Source organism: Gymnoscopelus braueri (assembly GCF_963280865.1).
Source record: "Gymnoscopelus braueri genome assembly, chromosome: 8".
NCBI lineage: Eukaryota > Metazoa > Chordata > Actinopteri > Myctophiformes > Myctophidae > Gymnoscopelus > Gymnoscopelus braueri.
In genome coordinates this window covers 25,773,646-25,801,267 of record NC_137609.1, presented here as the reverse complement: position 1 = coordinate 25,801,267, position 27,622 = coordinate 25,773,646, and the positions used below count along the sequence as shown (strand labels likewise).

The 27,622-nt window shown below is 42.6% G+C and overlaps 1 protein-coding gene across 5 annotated transcripts; it reads right to left on the bottom strand.

Annotated features, from left to right (window-relative positions):
* Positions 1-241: 241 nt before the first annotated feature.
* taf1 (TAF1 RNA polymerase II, TATA box binding protein (TBP)-associated factor) lies at positions 242-26,292 on the bottom strand. Of its 5 annotated transcripts, XM_080436462.1 has the most exons (42): positions 26,006-26,292; positions 25,298-25,415; positions 24,540-24,663; positions 23,721-23,834; positions 23,156-23,278; positions 22,803-23,044; positions 22,216-22,431; positions 21,644-21,883; positions 21,305-21,518; positions 20,451-20,561; positions 20,179-20,346; positions 19,505-19,632; positions 18,750-18,857; positions 18,475-18,648; positions 18,198-18,371; positions 17,941-18,045; positions 17,635-17,835; positions 17,378-17,519; positions 17,114-17,158; positions 15,901-16,031; positions 15,715-15,795; positions 15,454-15,603; positions 15,209-15,328; positions 14,925-15,100; positions 12,694-12,923; positions 12,289-12,496; positions 11,520-11,691; positions 11,081-11,292; positions 10,890-10,998; positions 10,685-10,783; positions 10,389-10,566; positions 10,161-10,228; positions 9,941-10,063; positions 8,389-8,481; positions 6,997-7,081; positions 6,469-6,536; positions 5,820-5,936; positions 3,164-3,271; positions 2,724-2,819; positions 1,831-2,050; positions 1,414-1,591; positions 242-1,093 (listed from the first exon to the last, which is right to left on the bottom strand). In XM_080436462.1, exons 2-42 carry the CDS (start codon positions 25,412-25,414, stop codon positions 874-876), a joined length of 5,988 nt encoding a protein of 1,995 aa, XP_080292588.1. In that variant the 5' UTR covers position 25,415; positions 26,006-26,292; the 3' UTR covers positions 242-873. The 5 variants fall into 5 exon arrangements, with proteins under 5 accessions (XP_080292588.1, XP_080292590.1, XP_080292589.1 ...); XM_080436464.1 differs by lacking the exon at positions 3,164-3,271; XM_080436463.1 differs by lacking the exon at positions 17,114-17,158.
* Positions 26,293-27,622: the final 1,330 nt, after the last annotated feature.

The following is a 27,622-nucleotide window of genomic DNA, read 5'->3' as shown; positions in this document are numbered from 1 at the left end:
AATCACATGCATTTCTTCCTTGTTCTATTGGAAATATTGGCTTAGTATTAAACTATATACTGTACATACATACATACTACATACAGACACACACACACAACAGAGGGCTTGAGATCTCTTCATCAAGTTACACAAACATTGTGCCTTTTTCCTCGCATAAATCATTTTCTCAAATATAAATCCCCTTGTGTATCTGTGTGTGACGGTCTGTGACCACAATAATAGTTCTCATCACAATGTCTACAAAAGCAGAACACTTTATTTAAGCTTTTTATTTAAAGCAAAGCGATATAAAAAAAGCTACACGGTTCACATAGTGTAATATAATACAAATACGTCTAGGAAGAGCACACACTCTTACAGACTAATTTGGATCACTGCATCTAGATTTAAAGTGATTTTACAACTATGTACATTCTTCGAGGCTCAGTAGACAGATACATTTTTTTATGAAATAAACAAGCAACTGATACTCTTTCAGCAATGCTGAGGTTAAATTCAATTTAAACAATGTTGCCTTAGTTGTAACTAAAAAGAACAACAGGGCAGAAACACCTCAATTTCAAATTATATTCCATAGTAAAATGGAAAATCAGCATGGAAACTCAAAATGCTGAAAAGAAATGTGACCAAACATAAACAGATATATGATAGCCCCATGCACAACTTTGTGAAGGCAATTACAGGCTAAAATGATTTAATTTAACTATAAACCTTTATTAATTTATAGTTATATCAAACCCCTGTTCCACGGTCATTGACCCATGTGCAATCCTTTCGCTAACGAGTCTCACTGTCTTCAGTTTAATGTGATTATGTCAGGGTGTAAAATGTCTTTGGGCTGGAGATTTGACAAACTGTTCAAACACTCAGCTAATTGGAGTCCATGTCACTGTCGCCACCGATGGATCTGAATTCTTCACTCTCCTCATCTTCGCTGAGCTGGACCTGGGATAGGACGGCCGGGCCCCTCCTTGTGGCCTCCTCTTCCTCTTCTTCCTCCTCCTCCTCACTGATACCATATCCCTCTCCGTTATCCATGGGCTGCATCTGCATCTGACTCTGACTCTCTGTCTCTTCATAGCTCCCGTAACTGAGAGCGGGGAACAAAAGAAAAAGTGGAAAAGGATTGAATCAATTGAATCAAACTTCTGTTGCAATGTGCTGTCATTTCTTCAATGTGTTTAACGTGATTACATAATCTGAGTGTTTACTGACAGAATTGCTTTACTGTACTAAAAGCAAGTTCAACCGGCCTTGACTTCTGTGCTAATTCTGTGCTCTGAATCTGAAGGTATTACATTACAATTAAGGCATTTTGCAGATCCAGATCAATTCACTTGTACAAATGGTGCTTTTTCATCCATACTATGTCATCTCTACTAATGAATGACAGCTGGGTTGTTTTAGTACCTGACATTGCTGTCTTCCATGTGCTGCTCATGGGGCCCGTCTCCGTCATATGACATGATGCTTTCCTCCTGTTCAATGCCCATGCAGCTCATCTCCTGGTGAGCTCTGTGTGGTGGAGGAGGAGGACGCACGTCCACGTCTCGGTCCGAGTCACTGCCGCTCTCCGACAGTTGAATGGCTGCGGGAAGGACATATTGCACTATTATTAGGAGATAAACTGAAAACATGTGCAACTTGGTTGAATTGTCACCAATGCGTTGGTTTTAATTTAAACTCAGATAAGCTGTAATCAATTACATCAGAATTAACTGGGTTAATGGGTTAATTAACGACTCAACTAAGCAACCATGTTGCAGTGAAATTCTCAAATGTTACAGGTAAGGATGGTGGCATGATGCTCCTGACAGCAGGACTTACAGGAGAAAGGGTTGTCACCCTCCTCTTCGCTGCCATCATCCTCCCCGTCTGACATGAGCAGGTCTTCGTACAGGACACTGGCTTGGGGCGGTCGGCTGGAGCCTTCATCCTCTCCCTCCTCCTCCTCCTCCTCCTCCTGGCCAAGCAACCGCCTGTGGGGGGGCAGCAACATCTCCTCTTCATCCTCCTCATCCTCCAGGTCTCCTTCTCCGTCCTCTGCCTAGTGAGTCAGAAAGGGAAATGTGGGTTTAACAACCTGAAAGGCATTTTTTAGATGAATTGGTGAAAAAGGTCAATGGTTGGATTCTTTTGAGATGCGCTGTTATTGTTTTTCATGACGATGCTTAAGGAAAAGCAGAAATGTGCAACACTGTCCCCATGAGATTGAGGTCCAATCCTATATTAAAATGGGCGTAAGGGGAGGACAGGCCGGCCGGGCGGTGGGTGGGTGAACCTCTGACATGTTCTGTTCATGTCACTACGTTGTCACGACCCATGTCACCATAAATCATCCATAACCATATCAGGGGTTCCCAATACAGCTACGCCCCAAATATGGAGTGTGTTGTCTAACCTCAATGTGTCATCATGGCATCAGGCGCAAAGAATTCAGTCAGCTCCATATATGGGCACAAAAGGGGGCATGCTCATATATGGGCATATACTGATGACATCAGGGATCTCCATATATGACCATAAAAGGGACAAAGACTGACAGATACAGAGATCTCCATATATGGGCATATCAGTCAGATCTGCGGTGCGACGTAGGTTTGAGGGCCGCGTAGTTGTTCAATGTGTTTCATGGCAACACTGGTGCGTGATTCATTATAAATATATATTGTTGCGTATATCTGACTACTGCCATAAAACTGATAATCTGTCCATCTTACAGGAGCTGGAGTCTTGGGCTTGCCGTCATCTTCCTCCTCATAGCCTTCAATATCTACGTCAGACTCTTCTTCACCAAGCCTCCTGCCATGGCGACCCTGTAGGTCACACACAGATAAAAGGTGTGTGAAAAGACCCTTGCCGCCGGTATACACCGAAGATAAAGTCTTAACTTACTACATCTGTGCCATGTTTGCTACTCTTGTTTTGTATCTGTAATATCCTGATTTGGACAATGAGCATTCTCATGTGAGTGTGTTCAAAACAAAAGCAATGAACCAATGAACCCCCAATACTATCTCATTCAGAAGTTCAAGCAATGTTTTGATGGAATGGCATAACGCAAGGGAAATGTGAAGTGAGCAATGGGAGGGCTGAGCAAGGAGGGTGTTTTTAAGGAGAGGTGACATCCAGGTTGAAAGCCTACTTTCTCTCTCCATACCTGCCCCCCTCTCTTCTCTGGAGCAACCACTAGAGGTCCTTCAGAGAACAAGTTGCCGGTCTCTGTGGGCAGGCTCCCTGGAGCCCCGCTGTCAAACAGATCAGCAGGCTGTCCAGCACCAATCAAACAACAGTGCACACACACACACACACACACACACAGAGAGAGATAGGACAGGACAACAGGAGGGCGGGAGAAAAACACAGGTTGGGAGAGAAGAGAGACTACAGTGAAGACACTAGAGTTAACAGAGGAAGGTAAAGAAAGGCAAAGGTTTAGAAAGGGGGATGATAGAGACAAGCTAAAGAGGTTCTAAAAGGGCAGAGGGTAAAGCAACACTAAAGGGCTGTGCATTTCCCAGTAGCATAATGGTATAAGATTACAGTGGTAATACAAAGTCTACACATCAATACTGGTAGATGAATCAATACTGGTAGGCAGTAATTACAGAATCAACGCTCATACTATTGCTCCAGCGCTGACATTAGGCTAAGAGGTTAAATTAATAAATGTGCACATCATATGCATGAACATAAGTAATTGCTGACAGTGTAAAGGAATTGTTCTCACTTTCAGACCACTCAGATGGTGCTTGTTGTAAAACAGTGACGTGAACTACACACTGTGACTCCAAACACCATCACACACACAGGCACACCACGTCCAGTCGTCCAAAGTATTCAATAGTATACTTTTATGACTTGCGCTACATAATTATACTAGTATATCTCTCTATGCATCGATTTGCTCCATTGTTAACTTCAAGTCCTCCATAAAGAGCTGGCTGGAGTGCATTGGTGGCACAGTGGTGGAGTGCCTGCCCACCACCACAGAGGTTGTAGGTTCGAATCCACCGTGGTGCATGACATTCGGCTTTGTCGAGCATCTACGCGAACACAATTGGCCCGTGTTCGGGGGAGGGAAGCCGGACGGGGAGAGTGATATTAGTCACCGCACGTAACCCTACGGGCTGGGGCGGCATCTGTCAGCAGGGAGTGTTGGGCGGGAGGAGTAGCACGAAGGCTCTACGTCCTCCCGGTGGAATGAAAATTCTAAACTATAATAACCTTAATCCAAGTGCAGGTGGCCAGGTTAGTCCCTGGGTCTATAATCTTATTTACATGCTTATATTGGTGATATACTGTAACGATACCTACGCCTCTATTAACACCTACTAGTGGCCTGCACACTATGCAGACATTACTAGCCCAGGTGCTGAGGGCCAGGTTGGGTGTTAAGTCATCTTGATTTTATATTACTAGACAGGTGCCTGCACTGGTCTACTCGGGAACGATGCGAGTTGGGAACGATGCAAATCAGCGCCAGTCAAGGAGAGTTGTGTCACCGACGTTCACTTCATCAGGCCTTCAGGTCTTCTACATAGCCTTCTATTGGCGAAACAAAAACCTAAACCGGAAGTTTACGGAATGCACTGGAGTCTATGAGCGTTTGTAACTATTTCCAGTTTACATGAACCAGGTGACCGGCGCCGTTTCTGCCCCCTCATTGGTGTAACTCTCTAATACAAGGCTCTGATGCAAACAGGGATATATGGCCATATATGGAGATCTCTGTATCTGTCTGTCTGTGTCCCTTTCGTGCCCATAAATGGAGATCTCTGTATCTGTCTGTCTGTGTCCCTTTCGTGCCCATATATGGAGATCTCTGTATCTGTCTGTCCATGTCCCTTTTATGCCCATATATGGAGATTACTGATGTTATCAGTATATGGCCATACATGGGCATGCCCATATATGGACACATCCGGGGGATCAGCAGTTCTGAAAAGTCCTTGTGCAGTGGTAAACTTCTGTGGAGAATGTGTGGAGAATGTCTGAAGAGTGCAAACTGACTGTGGAAAGTGGACTGACTCAGTAATGGCAGGTGTGTGAAATTTGCCAAGCTTAGGCTGGGGTTGCCATGGCAATCAATTGGCTCAAATACTTTAGTTTGACACTGCGAGCTTGCGTCATGTGCAGTTATACTTGTTATTGTATTTATTGTAACCACTGTTCCACGATTTGTCCACTGGTCCACAGCTCTACAAGAATTTTGCATCCCTCAATGCTGCCACAGCTGTATTGCATGTGACAATAAAACAAATAACCATCCAATATTGCAGTATATTATTACAATGTAACTGGAAGAGTAATTTACATTTTGCTGAATGGTGACTCACCTTCTAAATAATACTTCAGGTCAACGAAAACTACCCACGACTGCAGGTAGAAGAGGCCAGACTGGAATAATGAGGAAGGTTGACGAATTCCTTTAAGAGGGAACGTGGGGCGTCGCTGGCCTAGTGGTTAAGGCACATAGTGCATACCACATATAGGCTCTAAAGCATGACAGCGAGTCGCAGGTTCGATTCCAGAGCCCGACGACCTTTGCTGCGTGTCACTGCATGTCTCTCTCTATCCCCGTTTCCTGTCTCTCTCAACTGTGTACTATCAATAAAGGCCCCAAAAATATCTTACAAGTGGCGGGAATATCAGTATTAAAGCTATGGTGGAGAGATGAGGAAATAGTCCCTGTACGGCAGTCATGGTGTATGTCACACATTCAGTGTAGCACTTTGTAAACGGAATTATGTATCCATTTCATTAATTTCATTATGCCAGAAAATTATGTTCAGTGCTTGGACTGGAGTCTGTACCTGGGGTGTGTATGGTCCCGGGGTCATTGGGTCCAGGCACTCCAGGTCGGCTGCGTCCAGAGCAGCCTCTTTAGCAGTGGAGATGTCCTTCTCCAACTGTGTCAGGTGCTCGTCATACTGGTGGGAAGTCAGAAACGGAAATTAAAGTGCGATCAATGAATGGTGACTCATGGATTAATCCGAATCCTTTTGTTAGGCCAAGTCCTAATCTGCGATTTGTGAAACAGCGTGAAAGGAGACCCCCACACACTAGTGCTGTTTCATAAAAAAGCTAAATATGTAAAATAATGATGTTTTGGTAGCCATACGGCCAGCCAGTTGAAGAAATTGCAGGTTGAGGCTTTAACATGCATTTATGTAATAGCCGAGATCATTGGGGTTTTCTGGAAGATTAAACATGTATTCTATCTCTAGTTTGACCACTTCAAATACTCTATCTTAAAATAACTAATAACCAAAAATATACTTGTAGCCTATAGCCTATTTTCGGTGAGCGACACATAGAAGTCAGTCCGACTGAAATCAGTCGTGGCGACTGAGAACTTTAATCCATGGGTGACTGCAGTTTCTTCTTTCAGCCTGACTCTGTGGAGTGTCGGCTGTGAAAGATTATTTAAAATGCAACTCAATGTTGCCACACTACACATACCTCTTCCAAGGTGTGTTTGCACACGTTAACGATATCCAGAGCTGTCTTGGTGTAAGGACTTTCTGGGCCTGAGAAGGACATCAAAGCAAGAATAAGTGCTGTTTATTATATATATCATTGATCAAACCACGTAACTGTACAATTAGGCTGTGTGTACACCAAAGCATTTTGTTCCCCAGCTGAAAACGCAAGGCGATCTTCTGAAACACTCATCTGGTAGTGCTTGAGGGCAGAGCGATTTTTCAGTGATGATGAGAGCAGCGTTCTACCCAAAGTTTAACATTTTTCAACTCTCGAGCGACCAGACAAAAACACCATATGTGCATGGCTCAGGGCAGAATAGACACTCAGCGCCTCGTCACACTGCTAGTATCTGTACAGTAAATATGCAGCGCTCCTTTTGAAAACAATTCCAAACATATGCTGTGCTAAGGAAAAATGCCTTGGTGGACACAGACCCTTAGGGCTTCCGTTTGGCTTTAGAGAGTAATAAGAAGGTTGTCTTGAATAGATAAGATTCCTACTGACCGTTGTACTGAATACTGTTGCCGTGGATGTGAGTGACGTCAGTCAAGAAGACATCACGGTTCTGATACTTGTGTTTGGAGATGTTCTGTTGTATCACAGCAACCAGAGGGAGGGAGAGACAGACAGACAGACAGACAGACAGACAGACAGACAGACAGACAGACATTTCAGAGATGATTATTTAATTCCCCACTTTATTGACATTAGGTTAATATTTAACTATAAATCTGTATTAACATATTAACTTTATCACATGCCCAGCCTTTATTTGCCATGGGTGAGAGGAGTGATAAAAAAGACAGGGAGAGGGTGATAAACTATGTCAGTCTTCCACTGTGCACTGTACGAACAAAACACTTTCGCCTAAAGGCGGTTACACACCGGCGAATATACGCAAAATTCGGACTCGTTCCGAATAATTAAAAGACGCTTTTTTCGCTCCGCGAAACTGGTGTGGAAGCTTGCATTGACTTTACAAGGTTTTTAAAAAAAAACGTATTATTCGCATGAAAAAAATCGCCCCGGTGTGTAAGGACCTTAACACAGTTGCTGCGGATGGTGTAGTAGAACTGACACAGACTGAAGAGCCACTGGAGTTTATCTGGGCACAAAGGAACCAAGACAGTGGAAAACCCACAGTTCGCAACCAACTAAGTTCTCAGCTACCTCCCTTCCCCACACTGTCGGGAAATCCGAGCAGGACAACCATTTTGTTCACCGGGGCTGCTCCTCATTGACAGTAATGTTAAAGGGACACTTCACCCAAAAAAAACTTTGTTTCAATGGATTAGTCACCCCATGGAGACTTGAATTCATGGATATTTTAGACAATAAGACAATAATTTGATGAACGGCAGCGGTTCCGGTAGGAGACACAATGAGTCTCCGTTGTGTCTCCTACCGGAACCGCTGCCTACAGGTCCGCTGGTCATCAAATTATTGTCTTAGGAATGAGACAAAAACTAAAAAATATCCGCTATTTAATGTATAGTGTAGATGAAATAATATGTTCCCATTGTCTGTAAATAAGGCTATGGGTATGTGATAAACAAATGATCGCAATCTCCCAGCTGCTCCCAGTTGCTAAAACTGGGTGGAAACAATTAAAAAAACTAAAACTGCATTGCAAAAACAATCCAACTTTTTAGGGTGGTTGTTCACATTGGGGCAGTGACATGATTGGTTTCCAAAGCAGTCGACACTAGCTTTGTTATCAGTTGTTCCCGCCTGGGTTCCAGCAACTACCTTGAATTTAGAAGTGTCCAGACATATCAGTAGGCAGATATCTCCAAATCATCTGGCCATATGATACTATCTGTTGAATAACCTCGGGCAACAACAAATGCTATATTTATATACTATGTTCCAGAATGGGAACCTTGTGACTCTCACCTTGCGGAGGTTCTCCAGGTCCATGGGGTTGATGATCACCTTGTAATAATCTGGCACAAACTTCTTGTTGACTGGGTGGTGGAATGGCCATGACTGGAGAAGAAAGAAGGGCAGAGAAATGAGGGCAACAATAACATTATACTTAATGATATGTTAACAGTTTTTCAATATCCAGACAGCAACAAAAGAAACACAGGTGAGGTTAGGCAATGGACCCTTCGCTAAGCCCCACCCACTCCACTCTGTTGACTGGTGGTGCGAGTTAGTCACACCCAGGCCTGGCAAACTCTGCTTCTCACCCATTGACTTGCATGTTAAATGACGGCTTTTCCCCTTCAAAATAATAGATCATTTCAGCAGCAATAGCTTAAAAATCTCTTCTAAATCTAGTCAACAAGGCCTGCAGTAGGCTATGCACTGGACAAATGTGCATGACATTATTTCAATAAACTAAAAACACAGGAAATGTTAGAGGGAGTAATAGCCATGGATACACGACGGTCGTTTGTCTCGGCCATCATGGATGAACTTCAACCTGGTTCTCCATTTACGGCCCGTACATCTACATAAACGTTCATATTTCAAATATAAAGTGCTTATCCCATGGCCACGGATGTTAGATTTATGTACGGGTTCTCAAAAGTACCCGTATCATCCGTATTGTTCAATAAAAAGCATTTTAATCTGATCGTGGCCATTTTCTCCATATGCTTTCAACTAAGCGACCCTATTGGTTGGTAGGTGTATTGCACTCTGATACATTATAACTCTATGAGAAAATGGCCACCGATCGGATTAACATGCTTTTTATTGAACAATACAGAATATACGGGTACTTTTCAGAGTCCCGTGCATAATTTTAACATCCGTGGCCATAGGGTAAGCAATTTATATTTGAAATCTGAACGTTTATATAGCTCTGGTCCATAGCCTAGACTATGGACCAGAGCTAGTACGGACCGTAAATGGAGAAAGTGCAAACACCAGGTTGAAGTTGATCCATGACTGTAACAGGAGTTTATGTACCGCAGGGTAAGACTACAGTAGCAGTTAATAAATAGACGAACAAATGAATGAATATACTTTAACGTGCGGAATCCGAAACAGACAGCGCTGTGATTCTGAATTTTGTTACGATTACGGTGATTAGTATCATTCACATCACCTGGGCGAGTGAGTCGTGCAATTTTCCCGACGTTAAGCTGTGTATGTGTTCAACAACACAGCCATGCAGCCTTGCAGTTTAAGCGCAGATTTTTGCTTGGGAAAATAACCCTCCAACGGTTTTGAGTACGTGGAATCTGTTGCTGGTTCATAGTCACCATTGCGTTATCGTGGTATTCCTATTCTTGCTATTATGTTGCAAATGATTGTGTGTGTGCGGGCGAAATAACATTGACAGCTATGGCAGGTGACGAAAGCTTGCCAGACCTATGCCAGGCTAACAACGGTTGCTAAGCTGGCATTGGACAATCGCTTTTGGGGTGGGGTTTAGCGAAGGGTCCATTGTGACAACATCTAGAGAAAGCAGGGAGAGGATGTGTTAACTCACATCAGGAACCACCATCATTTTCTGTGTCACAATATTGTCCAGGATAAAGGAAAAGGCCACCTGGTCATCATCATCCAGCAGGGGGTTGATGGCTTTCTCCAGCCTCACCAGCCTGTCTTCCTTCTGCACACAAACAGACAGCATCCAGAGGGTCATAGTGGTCAACAACAGGAGAACATGGGAATGGAGGCTTGGGAGTCATACACAGATTCACACTCACCTCTTTTAGTTTAGCGTCACACAGGTCCAACATGGTCTGAGCCACCTGGGTTATAGGATGCTTTGCACCTGCATGTCCAACAGAGAGAAATAGTTTAAAATCTACTACTGAATCAACCTCAAAGTTGTTAGGTGTTAAAAGTAATAATAGGATTTGTACAGAATTTCATGTTCAATTATACAATACAAATATTCCATTCCAATTCAGAATTCAGACAGCTAAGGTTACCATTGTATGTGGCACTGTTTTTAATGATAAGCTCCACATTCTCGCGGAACTCCTCCCGAGACGGGTACAGTCTCTTCCGCACGTTCTCCCTCAGCGTCTGCAAGTCCATGGGTCGAGTGATGATCTTGTAGTAATCCTTCACTACCTTGGCGTTGACTGGCGTGTGGAATGGATATGTCTGTGTGGAGAAGGCAAAGATAGTCATGCAGAGCCTGTGAACAGGGAGCTGTAATAGTGGTACATTTTAGATTTTTGAATTAGGCTGTATTTATGTTTGCAAGTGTGATGTAGCTCACATTAGGGTGATCCCGCATGTCGTTAATGATGCTCTCCAGAACAGAGGATAAGGTCACCATGGGGTCAGTACGTCTGCGGTGGATGGACTTGTGTGGTCTCTGAACAGAGGTGTAATTAAGAGTCAAACCGACATTACAAGAAAACAGACAATTAAATGGTCGTCTTTAACGAGGACAACGTGGTACAAAGCAGAAAAGAGCTCACATTGAGGTAGTCGCAGTGCACTGCACTGCCAACGCGTCTCTTCTTCTTAGGCGGGAGCTGCTGTTTGGGGAACTTGAGCACTAAAGACTTCCTGCGGACCTCATCAGCACTATGGGGGGAGGGATGGATTAGTCATGTGTTCATATTTTAAGTAGCTCAGCTTCAACAGAACACCTGCGGAAGTCTAATACCTTTCAATGAGCTGCTTGCCCAAAACGATTTTGGTGCCTTCCACCTTGATCAGCTCCTCGTTATCGTTGTGGATGACGGTCTTCTCAAGCTCCTCTTCCTGCTCCTCCGTCATGGCAACAGGGTTGGAGGGAGGAGCGTTGGTCTGGTAGTACAGTGGGCAGAACTTATTGGTCCTCATGTGTCCGATGGCGCCACATGCTCCGCACTTTAGCTAGGGAAGAGAAGCAGACATTAAGGAGTAGAACATGTGCTCTTCACAGTCCAATGTGGTTAATACCAGTAAATTGGAAGTAGAGTAGTGGCAGTGAATTCTCACACCATTCCAAGGTTAAAAAGACTAGCCAAAAAAACTCAAATGTGCAGCTTGCCAGCAAGCTGGTGAGGAATAAGAAAATGATAGAGAGGTAAAACTTAAAAGTAATAAATCGTCTAGCTTACTTTAACCTTGAGGTCTGGCCTCTCCTTGACCTTCTTTGGCTTCTTCTCCGGGGGTCCCTTGAATCTGTCCTTCTCCTGGTTCCGTTTCAGCCTCCTCAGCTGCTCCTGGATGCGTCTTCGTTCCTTCCTCATCTCCTCTCTGTGCTGCTCATCGAAGAGGGCGAACTTGCGTCTGCAAGAGGCAGAAAAGACGTAAACTCAGTAGAGTTGTCAAAAATGGCATATACATTGCGTTTAATTAGTTATTTGAAAACATCTAACCATTCAGACCTAGTGAATTTCTAACCTATAGATTTTATATAAAAAATATTGTATGCGTAAACTGAGAAAAGCTGAAAGCTGAGAAATGCACTCTCTAGGTAGATCAGATAAATGATTCATACTTTATATACTTATTCTCATTTTAAGTAAATCATTTCAATTATTGATTAAAATGTTTACAGAGAAGGGACATTCATCACAACGTGCTGTGATGGAACCATCTTCACTTTGACAAGAAATGGGAAATTATTACAGGTTTTATAACGGACAAAAGAGAGAGAGCTCTGGAATGGTAAAGAGATGGTCATAGATGACATATGGCAAAATAAACACAATGACACTTTTGAAAGAAAGACTCAAAATCCAGTTTACTAGTACTTGTCAACAGAACAGAAGCACAACTAGAGCACAATTAAGAGGGAAGTTGGCCGGCTGTTTTCTAAAGTAATTAAATAAATGTTAAACCACAGCCTTGTCTCACACAACTCTGAAATGTGACTGGACTCACATGAAGTCGTCGTCCTTGGTAGTTCTGATCCTGAGGTAGGCGTCGATGACCGACGCCTTGCGCACTGTCTCGCAGCGCACATACTCCTTGCCGTCTTCGTCCCTGAAGGTGCGGTAAATCTTCAGCCGTCGCCCGGTGGCCGAGGAGTTCAGGCTGGTGACGGAGGAGGCATCGTCGTCCTTGTGGGAGCCAGTGGACAAGGCACTTGCTGTGGATCAGAGAAAAGGAAGCGGTAAAAACTGACTAACTAGATGATGTAATATATTATCAATATCCTGTATGATATAATAATAATACGCATGCCGTCTAGCTATTTTGTGTCCTTTCTTGTGATGAAGAATAAAAATATTGTTTGTTTAATTAATGCGGATAACACAACACAGACTCAATCACACACAAACTCACAGAATCCTTTGTGCGCCTTGCGTCTCTTGTGGTCGCGGTCGCTCTCCTCACCCATCAGCATCCTCTGCAGTTCCTTCCTCTCCTGCTCCTCCCTCTCACGGGACAGCTGGGAGCTGGTCTTCTTGTTCTGCAGCATGTTCTCAATGTTCTTCCCCAACTCCTCCAAGTCACTGTCCTCGGCCGAGCTGCTGTCCGTGTCCGTGGACAGCACCTCCGTGGACTCCAACACCCTGCGGAAAAGGAGCGAGGTCTATTAGACGTGCGGTAAGCCGTTTTCCCTGTGGTAATACAGTGTGGGGATAAAATTCCAAGGAACAGAAAGGTGAGGAATGGAACCGGGGAGGAAAATGCGGTCACAGGTAATGTTCACGAATGCAAACGTTTGCAACGTTTTATATGCTTAAATAAATAGGAAATCCTATTTAATGTATTCAGTTCAATAAGAGAGATTGAAAGATTGACAGTAAAAACTGTAAAATGTGAAGACACGTTGAGCAAGAGTAGGATATTTAATTCAACTTAGTTCATCCATTAGCAACTGTTGCACAAGAAGTCAAATTCTCCCATTCTGAAAATGAGTGGTGGCATATATTAATTGCAGCAGTATATATTTTATAACAAAATTATTATATATTTGATTAGAGTATAATAACCAGTAAAATAAATAGTTTGTAAATACTTGATTGTAGCACGACTGCTTTGGCCAAAAGGAAATAGTAATCTTTATAATTAGTTTAACTACAAATACAAAAGTGCTTCACAAGAATAAGATGTAACTAAGAGATTCACAAAAAAGTATTTGTTCTTCACTACTGCATTTCTGATTTACTAGGTGTTTCCAGGTGCAAACAGTTAATGAAGAGTTAGCTTATGGCTGGAGGTGGTTCTGTTTCTGGACGTCATACATGTAGCAGCATGAAGCTGGGTCTGATAATAGGGGATGTCTGTTTGGGTGAAATGACAGTGAGCCCAAACATGTGGATGAGCCACAGCAGTTATCAGCCATTATTGCTGGTAAGGAATGTAAACATGCTAACTACAATGAATCATGCTTAACTAGAAAAAGTGCTCCTCGGAGCACAGGTCTACGCCAGGTCAGGTAGGTTATTGTGGCCTCCTGGTCGCGCTATAATAGGCCATTGTGAAAAGGGTGCCCGTTTCTTCTTAGGCCTTTCACGACAATCGGACACTGTATTCATGATTTGAGGCATTTTGTTCCAAAAATTTGTTTTGCTAGATTAGACCTGCTGGTGGCGCTATAACAGGCCAATGATAAAAGGGTGGCATTTCTTCCTCAGCCTAGTGGGAATGTGCGTGTAAAATTTCACGGAAATCGCAAGCTGAGTGCATAATTTGAGGCATTTCGTTCAAAACGGACCAATCCTGCAAACTTTGGAAGCCAGCCTTAGCCAATGAGGATGGAATATGGGAAATTGGACAGATCCGTGTTCATCACATGGCTATAGAGATACTGTATACCGATTTGCATGACGTTTGGATAAAATCTGTAGGAGTAATATAAAGAAATTGGTTTTTCACAAATCGGCCTCTGTGGCGCTATAACAGGCCCATGTGAAAACTTTGGGGCAGAGGTTCTGAATTGGCATCCAGGGAGTGTGTGTGCACAGTTTCGCAGCAACCGGGCCAACGGTGCCAGAGATTAGCTGCGGACAGAAGGACACACGGACGGACGGACGGACGGACGGACGGACGGACGGACGGACGGACGGACGGACGGACGGACGGACGGACGGACAGGGGGTAAAACATACTCTCTCGCCATGCCTTTCGGCCTGGCGGAGACAATAACGTGATGTTGTAGCCTACTGTACATCTGGCTTTTTTTTTATGATGAGAAAAAGGCATGTAAAATCATTAATATTATTATAATTGTAATGAGTTAGGCTCCAGTATATGGTCAGTCCATAAATGCATTATTCACAATAATGGAAAGTGGGAAAACAGCATATTTATAGTTTATTATGGCACCTATTAGCTGACATTTTGATCCATTCTCTATATCACAAATGTAGGCCTATGTCTTGTAGTTGTAAGTCTTGGGAGTTTCGGTAAAAAAAAAAACTGTCAATTTCTTAAATTAGCATTTCATTATATGTTCTGGCCCTCCATCTAATGCCTTTGAAATAAATTGTCCCAGGGCCAAACCTATTTGCCGACCCCTGCTCTAGAGGCAAAAGAAAGTTCTAATAAGAGTGTTTTATGGGTCTCACTTGTTCTGCAAGTCAAAGATCCTCTGGCACTCTTCCTTGTAGCGCTCCTGATGTTCAGCCACCGAGAAACGGGATCCTCTGGCAAACTTGCTCATAGGTCCCTCACCTGTACGCGCTTGCTCTGTTGACATGGTTCTCACCACGTCAATCACCTCCCAGCGGGAGAGCTTCTTAATCTGAGACAGGCAGAGACATAGTATTTTCATAGCTATACCTTTTCATTTTTATCAACAGTGCTTGTACTTCTACAAGGTATTTAAATGCGATTTCTGCACAAATTTCACCTCTTCTTCAGGAACGCCAAATTTGCGCAACAGTTGCTTAGCATTTTTAAGTGACAGTCTCCTTAGATCAGCATCTGTCCCCGTCACGGTCTTCTTGGCTGGCTGAGGCTCTCTGTCATCCTGGCAAAAAGAACACACAGCAATAAAAGAACAGAATGTAAAAGAATGATCAAACAGCTGCCTGTATAAACAATAAGTTTGGGGGTCAAAGGAGATGCTGAGAGGAGCAGAGTCAAGCCTCTTACCTTCTGTTGAGTGGGCTTGTTGGGCACTTTGACATAGGAGAAGCCCTCTCCGCAGCCGGTGGGATCAGCTACGCCAGTGACCTCCAACAGACACTTCCCCTTCATGGCAGCGATGAAGGCTCTCGTTGTGTTCCATGGGGCTGTTCGGACCTAAAAGGGGTCAACAGAGGAACAGGATGGTGAGGCAATGAGAAATATCTGAGCTTTTGCACACACAAAAAACCCACCTCGATATCTATTATGAAACTCATAGATTTACACCTCATCATCAATCTTCATCTGGAAGTCTTCTTCATTCTCCTCCTCTGGAGCAAAGAAGGATTTCTCACCATATCCAGCATCCTGAAAGGAGGAACATAACTTAGTAGTGCTGTAGCAGACATACAGTATGAGAAACTTTCTATCATCACATATGTAAGCAAGCGGCATGCAGACAGAATATTTTACCTTTAGCCTTTGTTCGGCCACCTGCATACTGTAGTAAGCGCAGCATTGCTCGGGAGACGCCATGGCTCTGATCTCCTCTTCTGTAGGCAGTCTGAAGTCAGGCTTCAGTACCCACCAGTTAGAGTCCATTCCTGGAATGGGAGTCATGCCAACATTAGCCATTTTCTCCTATGTACCTAAATTGATCGCTTACTATACCATAGGAGGTGCAACCAATTTCCTGTCATCATCATTCCCATGACAGGCAGACATTGCAATTATTGTTAGAACAGAGAGCCTGTTAATGATTTCAGTTTCACTGGATTGCCTTCCGGTAGCCATGTCAAATGGATTATGATTCATAACAGCTTAGGAATGGAACATTTAGCTGAAGGTACTGAACATTTGTACCTTTTGAATTGAAGGTACCAAACATTTGTACCTTTTGAACCTACGGTACTGAACATTTGTACCTTTTGAACCACAGGTACTGAACATTTTTACCTTTTGAACCACAGGTACAGAACATTTGTACCCTTTTGAACCTATAATACTGAACATTTGTACCTTTTGAGCCTACGGTACTGAACATTTGTACCTTTTGAACCTACGGTACTGAACATTTGTACCCTTTGAACCGAAGGTACTGAACATTTGTACCTTTAGAAACGAAGGTACTGAACATTTTCAACTTTTGAACCGAAGGTACTGAACATTTGTACCCTTTGAACCGAAGGTACTGAACATTTGTACCCTTTGAACCGAAGGTACTGAACATTTATACCTTTTGAACCGAAGGTACTGAACATTTGTACCTTTTGAACTGAAGGTACTGAACATTTCTACCTTTTGAACCGAAGGTACTGAACATTTATACCTTTTGAACCGAATGTACTGAACATTTGTACCTTTTGAACTGAAGGTACTGAACATTTGTACCTTTTGAACCGAAGGTACTGAACATTTGTACCTTTTGAACCGAAGGTACCCAACATTTGTACCTTTTGAACCGTCCGAAGGTACTGAACATTTGTACCTTTTGAACCTTACACAATCCTTAAGGGTGGTCCATACTCCTTCTGACGTCCGAAATTTTCTTCGGAAAGGGAGGTGATAGAACTACAAATATAACCACCAGATGTCCTGACTCTTCCAACTATAGTTTGGAAAGCCTGTACAAACTGGAAGATTTTCTGATGTCGGAAGGAGTATGTACCTTTACACTACCTCTTACCTCTGTAGTTAAATCCATAGTGTCTCTCCCTGTCCAGGTGCCTATCTGCCAAAGTAAGGCACACTATTGCTGAGCTCAAACAGTTGTTAGACACAGTATTGCTGCTCTGAAGACCTGATAAGGTAGCCCAAACCATTATTACAAACTTCAGCCAGTTCATTGATGCTGGACATCCAGTCGAAATAGTGAAATGGTGAAAATAAGAGTCAATGCCAAGCTATGGGTTAAGCAGTCATAGATGTGCGAGGGAGGGACATTCTCTACCTGTGCGCTTGAAGTCGGCACAGAGTTTTAAGCGTTTCCGGATGCTGCTCTCTGAATGTGAGGGAAAGGCTTTCTTTATGTCCTCCATACGAATCCTCCGTGGCCGATCTTTGCTCTTCCAGAACAGACGGTAGATGAACACCTACAGAATAAGGACACGACACACAGGGGAATGTTGGAAGCTGTGTTACTGTTACTGACGATTAAACGGTCTATATTACTGCAGCTTCACTTCTTTGACACAATTGTGCACATGCCTGTAGGAAGTCTCTGATGTGGGTGTTTGCTCGTTTGGAGTTGGGTCCTGGAACCTCAAACAGAGGACATTCTTGACCAACCACAAAGATGTCCACGAGCTCTCTTATGTAGTAGCCCTGACGCGTTCGCAGAACCAGGAAGTCTGTTTCCGGCATCTTGTGCAGGTAAACGGGGGCGCGGAAAAGATTGTTCTCAAACGCCTGAAAGAAGGCAGATAACATTTTGTGTTATTGATATGACAAAACATCAGTGATGGTTTCCATGAGGATAGATCAGTGAGGTTCACTTTTGACTTCGACACTCACTTGCATCAGCTGTCCAGGGTGCAGAGAGCCCAGGAAGGGAGAGGTGTGGCAGTACACTGTCTCTCCATATTTGCAGTCTGGCGCTCCAGGATCCTTCCCAGGTTTCTGAAGAATGAACAACCAATGTTTCAGAATCATAAACAACTTTATTTCCAGGTATATTTGCATGTACAAGGAATTTGACTTGGTGGACAGTGTAAACAGCTCTTCTTAACAAAGCTTTATCTACATCGTGAGGTAACAAATGAATGGCCCACCCTCTTGTAGTAGTTTTTTATCTTGGTGGCCATGCCAACTTGCATGATGAGCGGGGGGTATTCCTCGCTGTACTCTGCCAGGATCAGGTCTCCGTCTTTGCCAGTCAAGTCCGGAGCTGTTCGCATGAAGAACATGTCTCCTCCACCAGCTGCCTGACGCTCCTGCTCCCTCATCTATAACAAAACACACAATATACACCAACAAACATTTAGTCGTACAGTTTATGACTCCAAGTTGTCTGTACAGTAACGCCTAGTAATTAAACAAGGCTCCAACCTTGGCCTTCTTCTTTATGTGTTTGAGTAGAGGCTGGGCAGGGTGGGGACCAGGCTGAGCCAATGCTCCAAATGAATACTTCTTCAGGGAGGGTCGGTGGAACAGCCGGAGCTTCATGGGGCCCATGTGGGTAGGGAAGAATGGCTGCCGGAGCTCCACGGCCGGGATGGAGTGCTGGTGGTCAAGAAGCAAATGCACAGTGAATGAGCGACTTAAGTCTTCACTTCATCGGGTGGACCGGACCGCATCCTGTTCTCTGTGGATCGAGGGCTCACCTGAATGATGTTGCCGCCAAAGCTGCCTCTCAGGCCCTGTTGTTTGGGGTAATAGAACTCATCGTTGGACAGGTTCCAAGGGTCCTTCACTTCAGGCTGAGACATGTTCTGGGTGTGCGAGAAATCTGAGTTAGTCAAATGCACAGTAACAATACATTCGGGTAGTAATCACTGCTGGTAATTACATGCTTATACTCAACAATCCCCGAGCTAAATTTAAATTTACGTACATATCAATAAAGAGAGAAAAAATAAATTAGAAGCAAGAAAAAATATATATAAATTAACATATATATAAATAACGCAATGTAAATCAACTGTATTCTTGTCTTACACACATGCAACATGTATCCTTACATGAATGCATGATTTATCCCTGGTTTCATATAGCAATGTTAGGCACCACTACCCATTTCTATGCATTTTGAAGTGACATAAAGTAAATTAGTTTTTTTCACTTAAACTACTCGTCTTGCCTCACTTGTTAGATTTTTACAATAGATGTTTTAGTTTTGTATGTACAATTCAATACACACCAATATTATAGAATCATCCAACATTATACTGTTAGCCACTTTATGGCGGTTTATTACACGCCATTATCACATTGACAACAGTTATTACATTAAATCCCACACACACGCATGCACGCACGAACACACTATTTAACACACGCATGCACGCACGAACACACTATTTAAGACATATTTTAGCGACCAAGTCAAACAATCCAATATTTTGAGATAACTCTGTACCTGCTGTGGTTCATCCTTTATTACCCCGGTCTTCCCCAACAGGATGCGGCTCTTCTTCAACGCCGACTCCTTTTTGTTCTCTTTAGACGGGGAGTTGGACGTTCTCTCCTCCTTCTCGTCGGGAATTTCTACACGAGAAGTCAGACAACTGAAGTGTTAATTTAGTACATTTTATAAAAACTAAGCTATGATGACTAAATATATTGACAATTTCGTCAACAAATAAAAACTAGACAGTAGAACTAAGACACATCATTTTATGCTTGGTTGTGTGCGTTTGTCATGCTCCGAAAATAGCCAATCTACAAGCTCACAACGCATTATGAGCTTGTAGATCGGCTATTTTCGGCATGCAGCTAAGTATAAATCATGCATTAGGAGGCCAACATGGCCCGCCAAAATATATTTTTGTAGACTAAACCATCTGTAGATTGAATTGACTAAAATCATATGATATTTAGTCAACTAAAACTAGAGTAAAACTAAAACATTTCAGATGACTAAAATATGACAACGTATAAATTGAATTTTAGACTAAGACTATGACTAAAACAAATTCTGCTGTCAAAATGAACACTGGACCACTGTCAATTGAGTGAAACACCACATTCAGGTGATGTAGGTTCAAAATCCAGACGTTAAGTCTCAATCTAAAGCGCAACACGCATCCATACCCAGAATGATGTTCTCGTCATTGGGGTCCAGAGTAAGGACGGGCGGCATGAGGAAACGATCCATTGCCTGGTCATCCCAAATTATGTTGTCCTCCCAGCGCCCATATACCAGCTCCTCACTGTCAATGGGGAAGATGGAGAACCAGGGGCAGTCGTCTTCATGCAAGACTGTGCAGGATGGCAAATCAATCAATCAATCAATCAGTTAAATAATACAGGATTAGCAAATAGAGGATTTACAACCGAAAACAAAAGACTACACAGTGCCATACCTTGATGATGGTCATGGCTGTTTTTGTCCCGCTTCGAGCCAGAGATCGAAGAGGCTTTGGGCATGGGCAAGGGTGTGGGGGGCACCAACAGGGAGTTACTTCTAGAGAGACCTGTTGGGTACAGACATAACTCTACCAACTAAAAGGGTGCACTCAGTAGAGTGCAAATCTCCGCCCTACTTGGCTCCACCTTTCCGTCTGTGTGGTGCATTAAATGTATGATAAAGGGGAAGGGCTAAGATAAAAGATGTAAACTATTTCCTTGTGTCAATTATTTCTGTAAAGGGGTGGACTGGGAACAAAAAGCAGCCCCGGGAATTTAAATGGCAGCCCCACATACAGTACAGTATTGATAAAGTAGTTAGAGCATGCAGCCAAAGCGCGTCAATCAGCTGTTCAATCCGTCTATGAAAGTAATACAAACTAAAGCGGCATCATAGGACCAGTCCTCTGTGTAAATAATCGAATAATTTGATGGCACTTGCAGTGTTACACTCTATGGCAGTACACTGAGGATCAACTGATCAATAAGAATGTCTAAGTTAAAGTAACATTCACATTTTATTGAATCAACTTCAAGCAAAAATTTGTTATCCAGTAGACAGACTTACATGGACAAAGATTATGAATTATGATGAATTAATTAAACAATTCATTAAAAGCAGGCGACAAAAGTGCACACTGCAAGGACTAATACTTAACCATAAGTAGTGCACTGCAACACAACATCTAATTTACATCACCTACTTTATCTTATATACTTCTCATCTGTGCACTTTACGCAAAATGCATCACAAATAGTTTGTTCTGATTTGACATGCATATATGTGAAGATTCTTTTTCTGTGTTCTTACCCTGCTGAACGTTGTAAGCGTTGGCATTGCGGGTCATGCTAGAGGGTAACCACCCTGCTAGACTCGCTCGTGTCGTCTTAGTTCCCTTGTGCTTCACATCCTCCCCGTTCCAGATAATGTCCTCCTCCCACTGGAGCTGGGTGACCATCAGGAACAGCTCGTTCTCAAGGGTTTGTTTGTCCTTCTCCTCACCACTATCCCCCTCTTCCGGAAACTAAGGAGATATTGTTACACACACATTGAACAACACCAAAAGTGTAGACATTATTTAACTGATTTGTTTGTTTGGTGTTCATTGAACACTGTCAATATCACCACTCAAGTCTCTAGTCCACAAACCTCTTGAGAAGGCTTTTTTGGTTCGGGGAGCTCTTTCTTCACAGGTTCCTCACTCTGCTCCTCTTTCATTCTGAAGCCGTAGTTAAAGTTGGTACCGTCCTCAGGGACGCCCAGCATGTCGTACCACAGCTGAGCTGGACCATATCGCCACTCCGCCACTTTGGGTCGAGACTCTGTCTCCTTGTCCCCATCACCGCATGTTTGGGAGAACTTGGATTCTACAGGTGCCATCATGGTTATCTTGGAGTGTGAAGGATATTGACAAATTTACATTATCATGTTATACTGATATAGTGTGGTTGAGTTCTGGCACAACGTCCCCCACCTGCAAGCCACACTTGCATAAAGGAAGATTCCAGCAATAACAATGTTATGTATTTGTGTGTGTTTAAACAAAGGTTTGCATGAACTGTCACTTAACGCCAATGAAGGTGTTTGCCGAAAGGATTTGGTTTGTTCTAATAAAAAGGTACTGTTGCTGGACTTCTCAGTGGTAATGAAATTACTTCAATCATTTTATCAGTTGGAGTTAAGAGAACTTCTAGCAGTCGCAGAATCTTTTAGACTTTTACCTCATCATCGGAGAGACACTGCTCTGGTGGTGGTGGGGGTGGGTACTCGTATGTCCAACCAGACTTCTTTTCGAGGGGTAGCTCCGTGGGCTCACTCTCCGGAGGTGGGGTCCCAGGCTGATGCTCACGATGCTTCCGTTTTTTCTTCCGGCGGGCACTTCTCCAAACCGACGGCATGTTCTTCCCTGGTCCAAACAGTCGAAGGAATCTCAGCACCTGGTGAAATTTACATATCAATAAATGCATGTCAAAACTGGTAATACAGATAACTCCAAATACTCGTGTGCATAGCATACTTAAATTGTCTTTATAGTCCATACCTGGGTATTATTATTACGTGGTCGCGTCCCCCCCACACACAAACACACACCACACGCGTTCCATTACATTAAAAAAAGGATGTAAACTGTGTTATCTGTGGGCAAGTTATGTAATCAGCGTGTGCCTGCACACTAACACCGGACACCACGGCAACCCTCTGCACATTCCCTTTGTGTAAGCGTGTGATCTCTGAAAATTCATAAGAAGACAGCACTGGGCGCCGGGCGGCTGTGTTGACTTATGTGCAGTGACTGAAACCAGCTCACCTTTCCGGGCCTAAACTCCGGGAAGAGCTCAGTAACACCTGGCAATGCTTTGGCGGCATCTTTCTGCATGATACCAGCCAGTGGAAGGGTGAGGCACCCTGGGGGCCCACCTTCACCATCGCCCTGACCTGGACGATCAGTCTCTGACTCAGAGTCTGAGGAACTGCTGAAGTCCACCTTATCTCCTACTGAGGATGGAGCAATGATGGAAGGCAGGATGATGCCATCACCCTCATCCCCTGCTGTGAGGAGACACAAACCACACCAATGATGAGGTCGAACAATAACTCATTTATAAATATGAATTGGATAAAATACTGTCTTATAAGGCAGCTCAGGCTATGCCTCCTTACCACTTGTAGTCTGAGGAGAAGGTTCCTCTTTCTTTCCAGGTGTAGGAATAGTTGGAGGTGGAGGTGGTGGCATGAGTTTAGAATCAATATCCTCACAGTCTGCATCATAATCATCATCATCATCTTGGGTATAAAAAAAAGTTAACACAATCAATTTCATGTAACATTACTAGATGATTTCAGCTAGAAGAATAAGAATGGGTTTGTATGATTTAATGTTCTAACACTGAATCATATACTGTATATACAGGGTCTTCTAAACCAATTGGAAGCTGAATAAAAACAAACCGGGTCATCAAGGCTCTATAATGTTATTGCTTTGCCCTCTACATCAAATCACTTAGCCGAAAATAGATCATCTACAATGCATCGCAAAACACAATGTGTTAACTTCTGAGCTTGAAGATCTGAGCTCGTAGATCTGCCGTTTTCGCCAAATGTTCGACCCAGAATAGGGACGCTAGGGTTCATGTGGTTAAGTCATATTCTCTGAGCTGAAATGTTGACTGTAAGGAGTAAGATAACATTAACTAATATTGCATACAGACAAATCTGCGTTCATTACCAGTTCTCCTTGCAGGCTGCAGACTTCCCATGGCCTGGCGATACTTTGTCTCATCTTCAGCGACTTCACTGATGTCAGAATAGTCGATTGCATCTTCAGTGCTTTTCACCCAACCTGGAATGTATTTATAATGTAATGAACCTCTTAAGGCCTTTATACTTCACTGACTGAGGTCCCCCAGGGGTCTATATATTATACACAGATCGATGTGTCAGGAAGGCCAGGAGAATAACGTCTGACTCCTCGCACCCTTCCCACCATCTCTTTGAACTCCTGCCATCTGGTAGGCAGTTCAAGAGCTTAGGAGGAAGCACCAGCAGGTCATCCAACAGCTTCTTCTCCCAAACCATCAGAACACTGAACGCTCGCCACATATTGCCCCAAAACTAACATCTTGAGGGATGAATAGCACTTTATCTATATTGCACTTTTAATGCATCAGCACTTATTGTTTTACCAATGTTGTCTACTCTCTCTACTTTTTAATGTTTTTTAACGGCCTTGCCTCTTTTTAATGTGTCTATTGTTTTTAAATGTGAAGCACCATGAGTTGTGGAGAACGGTATTTTGCTCCCCTGTATGCCTAGTGTGTATTGTGGAAGTGACAATAAAACTGATTCTGATATTTGGTCTGCTCTTTTTTTCCTTTTACACAGCCTTGTAGATCTATTTTCGCTGAATTCTCACAGAATGTTCGCCTATTATGACATGCCCAGAGTAGGGATATGCTAGGGTTCATGTAGTTAATCATTGCAATTACAATTCACAATCATGATCAACTGAAGAGGTGTGCAGTTATTTCAAATGTTTATCCCTCACCCTCTGTATCTGTGCCACCAGTGTCTCCGTTCTCTTCTTGCCCATCCTCCTCCTCCGCAGTGATCTCTGTAATGAGTGAGCCCAGGCCCAGGGAACCTAAACCAGCCAGGTGCTTCTTGGACTCCTGGGGTGAGAAGAGAAATCATACAGACTACATGGAAAAAGTGACATAAACCACGACAACACAGGAGAGGTTCTAACATTGTATACTATAGAAAACAAAATCAAGGAAGTCGTTTAAAAAGTTGGAAAGAAGTTGGTTAATCTACAGTCCTAAAACGACATAGAAAACAAATAATTATCAGGGTCCTAATGAAGACTTAAAAGAGTCAATAGAAATTGGTCTATTTGGCTGCCTTGCTCAAAGAATAAATAATAATAATTCTTCTTTTTTGAAGATGGAGTGCATTAGTGTTTCTTTAAATGGTTGTCGCTTGTCTGCACCACTTGGAGACTACAAATCAAACAAGACTACCGATAGATTTTGTTTTATATACCGGTAGATCTACCTGTCCTACAAAAGAGCACCTGTAGTGTGAGGCATTAGAACCATGCAACGCTTCCTTCTTCTATTGTAAACACATGCCATAGTCAGTTCCTGACCCAATGTACCGTTTGCTTTGCAGAAATAAAGAATTACACTCTAAAAGAAGTAGCCAATCCAAAAGCTAACAAGCTTATATATTGTATCTATAGATACGCCTATTATGACATGCTCAGAACAGGGATGCTAGAGTTGATGTGGTTACTATGCTTACATTGTCTAAAATGCAGTCATCCTCATCAAGCTGGCCATCTTCGTTAATGTTTCCAAAGAGGAAACCAGTTAGAGAGAACGGGCGGTCTTGGTCCTCATCGCTGTCCGAGTCTGACATGCTTTAATAACAAAGTATTGTAAGATAAGAACACAAAATGTTAACATGAAATGCAATTGTATTTTCTCTCTGTGACTTTATCTGGCTAGACATCTGTAAAGTTGTTGCAAAGGAAATCACTTGTATTACAGAAATTTAGTTTTGCTAGTCTGATCAATGGGCATTCACGGCTGTCTCTCAGAAAGAAAACGTTGATTTTAAATCATCATGATTCGGTATGCAGACATGTATTGAAGTGGTACGAATGAATAATGTACCACTGCGACTGGAAAGCAGACTGGCTCTAATGTATAGCACTGCACTACAACGTATAACATTGTTATACGTTGTAGTGCAGTGCTATACAGTGCTATCATTGTTATAATAATGATTTGATTGATTGAATGAATACTTTATTCACAGTTTTTATATAGAGAGTACAGTTCTATACAAAAGAATGCTAAAATAATTAAACCCAAGAAAGCACTATGGCTTGTTTCCATTGGGGTCCTGCATGGGTATTCAATTCATCGAAACGATGCAAACACGTTGCAAATATGTTTTTGTCTACTGACACTATTTAATATTAGTTTCGTTTCCATGTAAACTTACCTTGTGTTGGCCTCTGTTCAAATTCTGTTGACTTGCTTTTTTTCAGCCAGCTTTATTTTGCTAAATGCTAACTAACGTTAGCATCTGGAAGTTCAAAAGCTAACATCTAAACATCGGATTGAGCCAGTCAAGATAGCTCTCTACTCTAGCTGTCGTTACGCGGATAAATACATTTCTACAACTAAACGTATGTAAATAATAAATCTTCAGTACGACTTGTAAACTGGTTGTTTTGGTTTATTGGTTTTGTTTTCATGTAAAATGCGCTTGTGTAACAAAACAGTGGGACACACAGTACTACTGCGCTGCGTTAGTGTTGCCAGGTTTTTTGAGTGAAATAAGCGACCAGGTCTATGAAAACAAGCCCAAAAGAAGCGAGCCCTTATTCGCCCTTTAAACACATTATTACCCATGTGTTGTTCAAATGTTTCAAATATATTACTAATTTTAAAATGTGTCGCATCGCGACGCGTTGTGAGTCACAACGCGTCGCGATGCGACACATTTTAACAACTCAAATCTTGTATGGGGGTTCCTGTGGCATAAGATATTTTCAGATGGGGGTCCGCAGACAAATTAAATACATATTAATTTGGGGGTCCTTGACTTGAAAATGTTTGAGAAACACTGCTTTAAACCAAATTAGGAAACAAGGCCCAAATATGCAACTACACTTTAGAAACAAGCCCAAAAAAAACGCGACCACCAATTTTTACAAGCAACTTTACAGAAAACAAGGATAAAGTCGCTTATAATAAGTGGATATGGCAACACTACAGTCAAGTCCTTGGCAAGTACCCGGATGTCTCGAATTGGGTTGGCGCGTTCAGGCTGTATTCGTACGTCTTGAACTCCCCGCAGTAATGCCTGTAAGCCACTAGAGGGCAGCGATCTGTGGATTCGTGTATATTTTGAGTTCGTTCATGACTTACAATCAATTTTTTTTTACCTGAAAGCTGGCAGATTTTTCCATTTGATGTGTCTAATAAACTTTAACATTTTATAGATGGGACCCGCATGCTACCAAATGAGGTGATCACCCTTTAGGTGATCGTACCACCGCAGTGATAAGGTGACCACCGAAAATGGTAGCATGCGCCCCCTTTACAATCACTTTTTTTTACCTGAAAGCTGGCAGATTTTTCCCTTTGATGTGTCTAATAAACGTTAACATTTTATAGATTTTTTTTCTTGCCAAACAATAGCATGGTAATGTACAGCAAACCTAAAATATGACATTCAAAAGTGCATTTTGGTTCTCATTTTTACACATTCTCACACCCTCACTGTTGCAACTTGCAAGACTTTTAGGAATATATTTGTCTAGAACAGCCCATGTTACTTACTTGTACCAGTTAGGCATTTTCACACAGCTTTAAAGGTGTTTATCATGCCTTGTTGATGCTTTCAGTGTCTTTTGTTAATTTAGAGCATCTGATTATGTTCTACGCTGCAGATCAGCATTGTAGCCAAGATTAACACAACAAATGACAATTCACAATTTGTATTTTAGAGTAGTATCCACTACTAATATTTAGTGGATAACAAGCTACCACCGCTATTTTGAAGAGATGTACAAGTGAGGCACCATCATTATGCCATTCTATAATTGTGTAA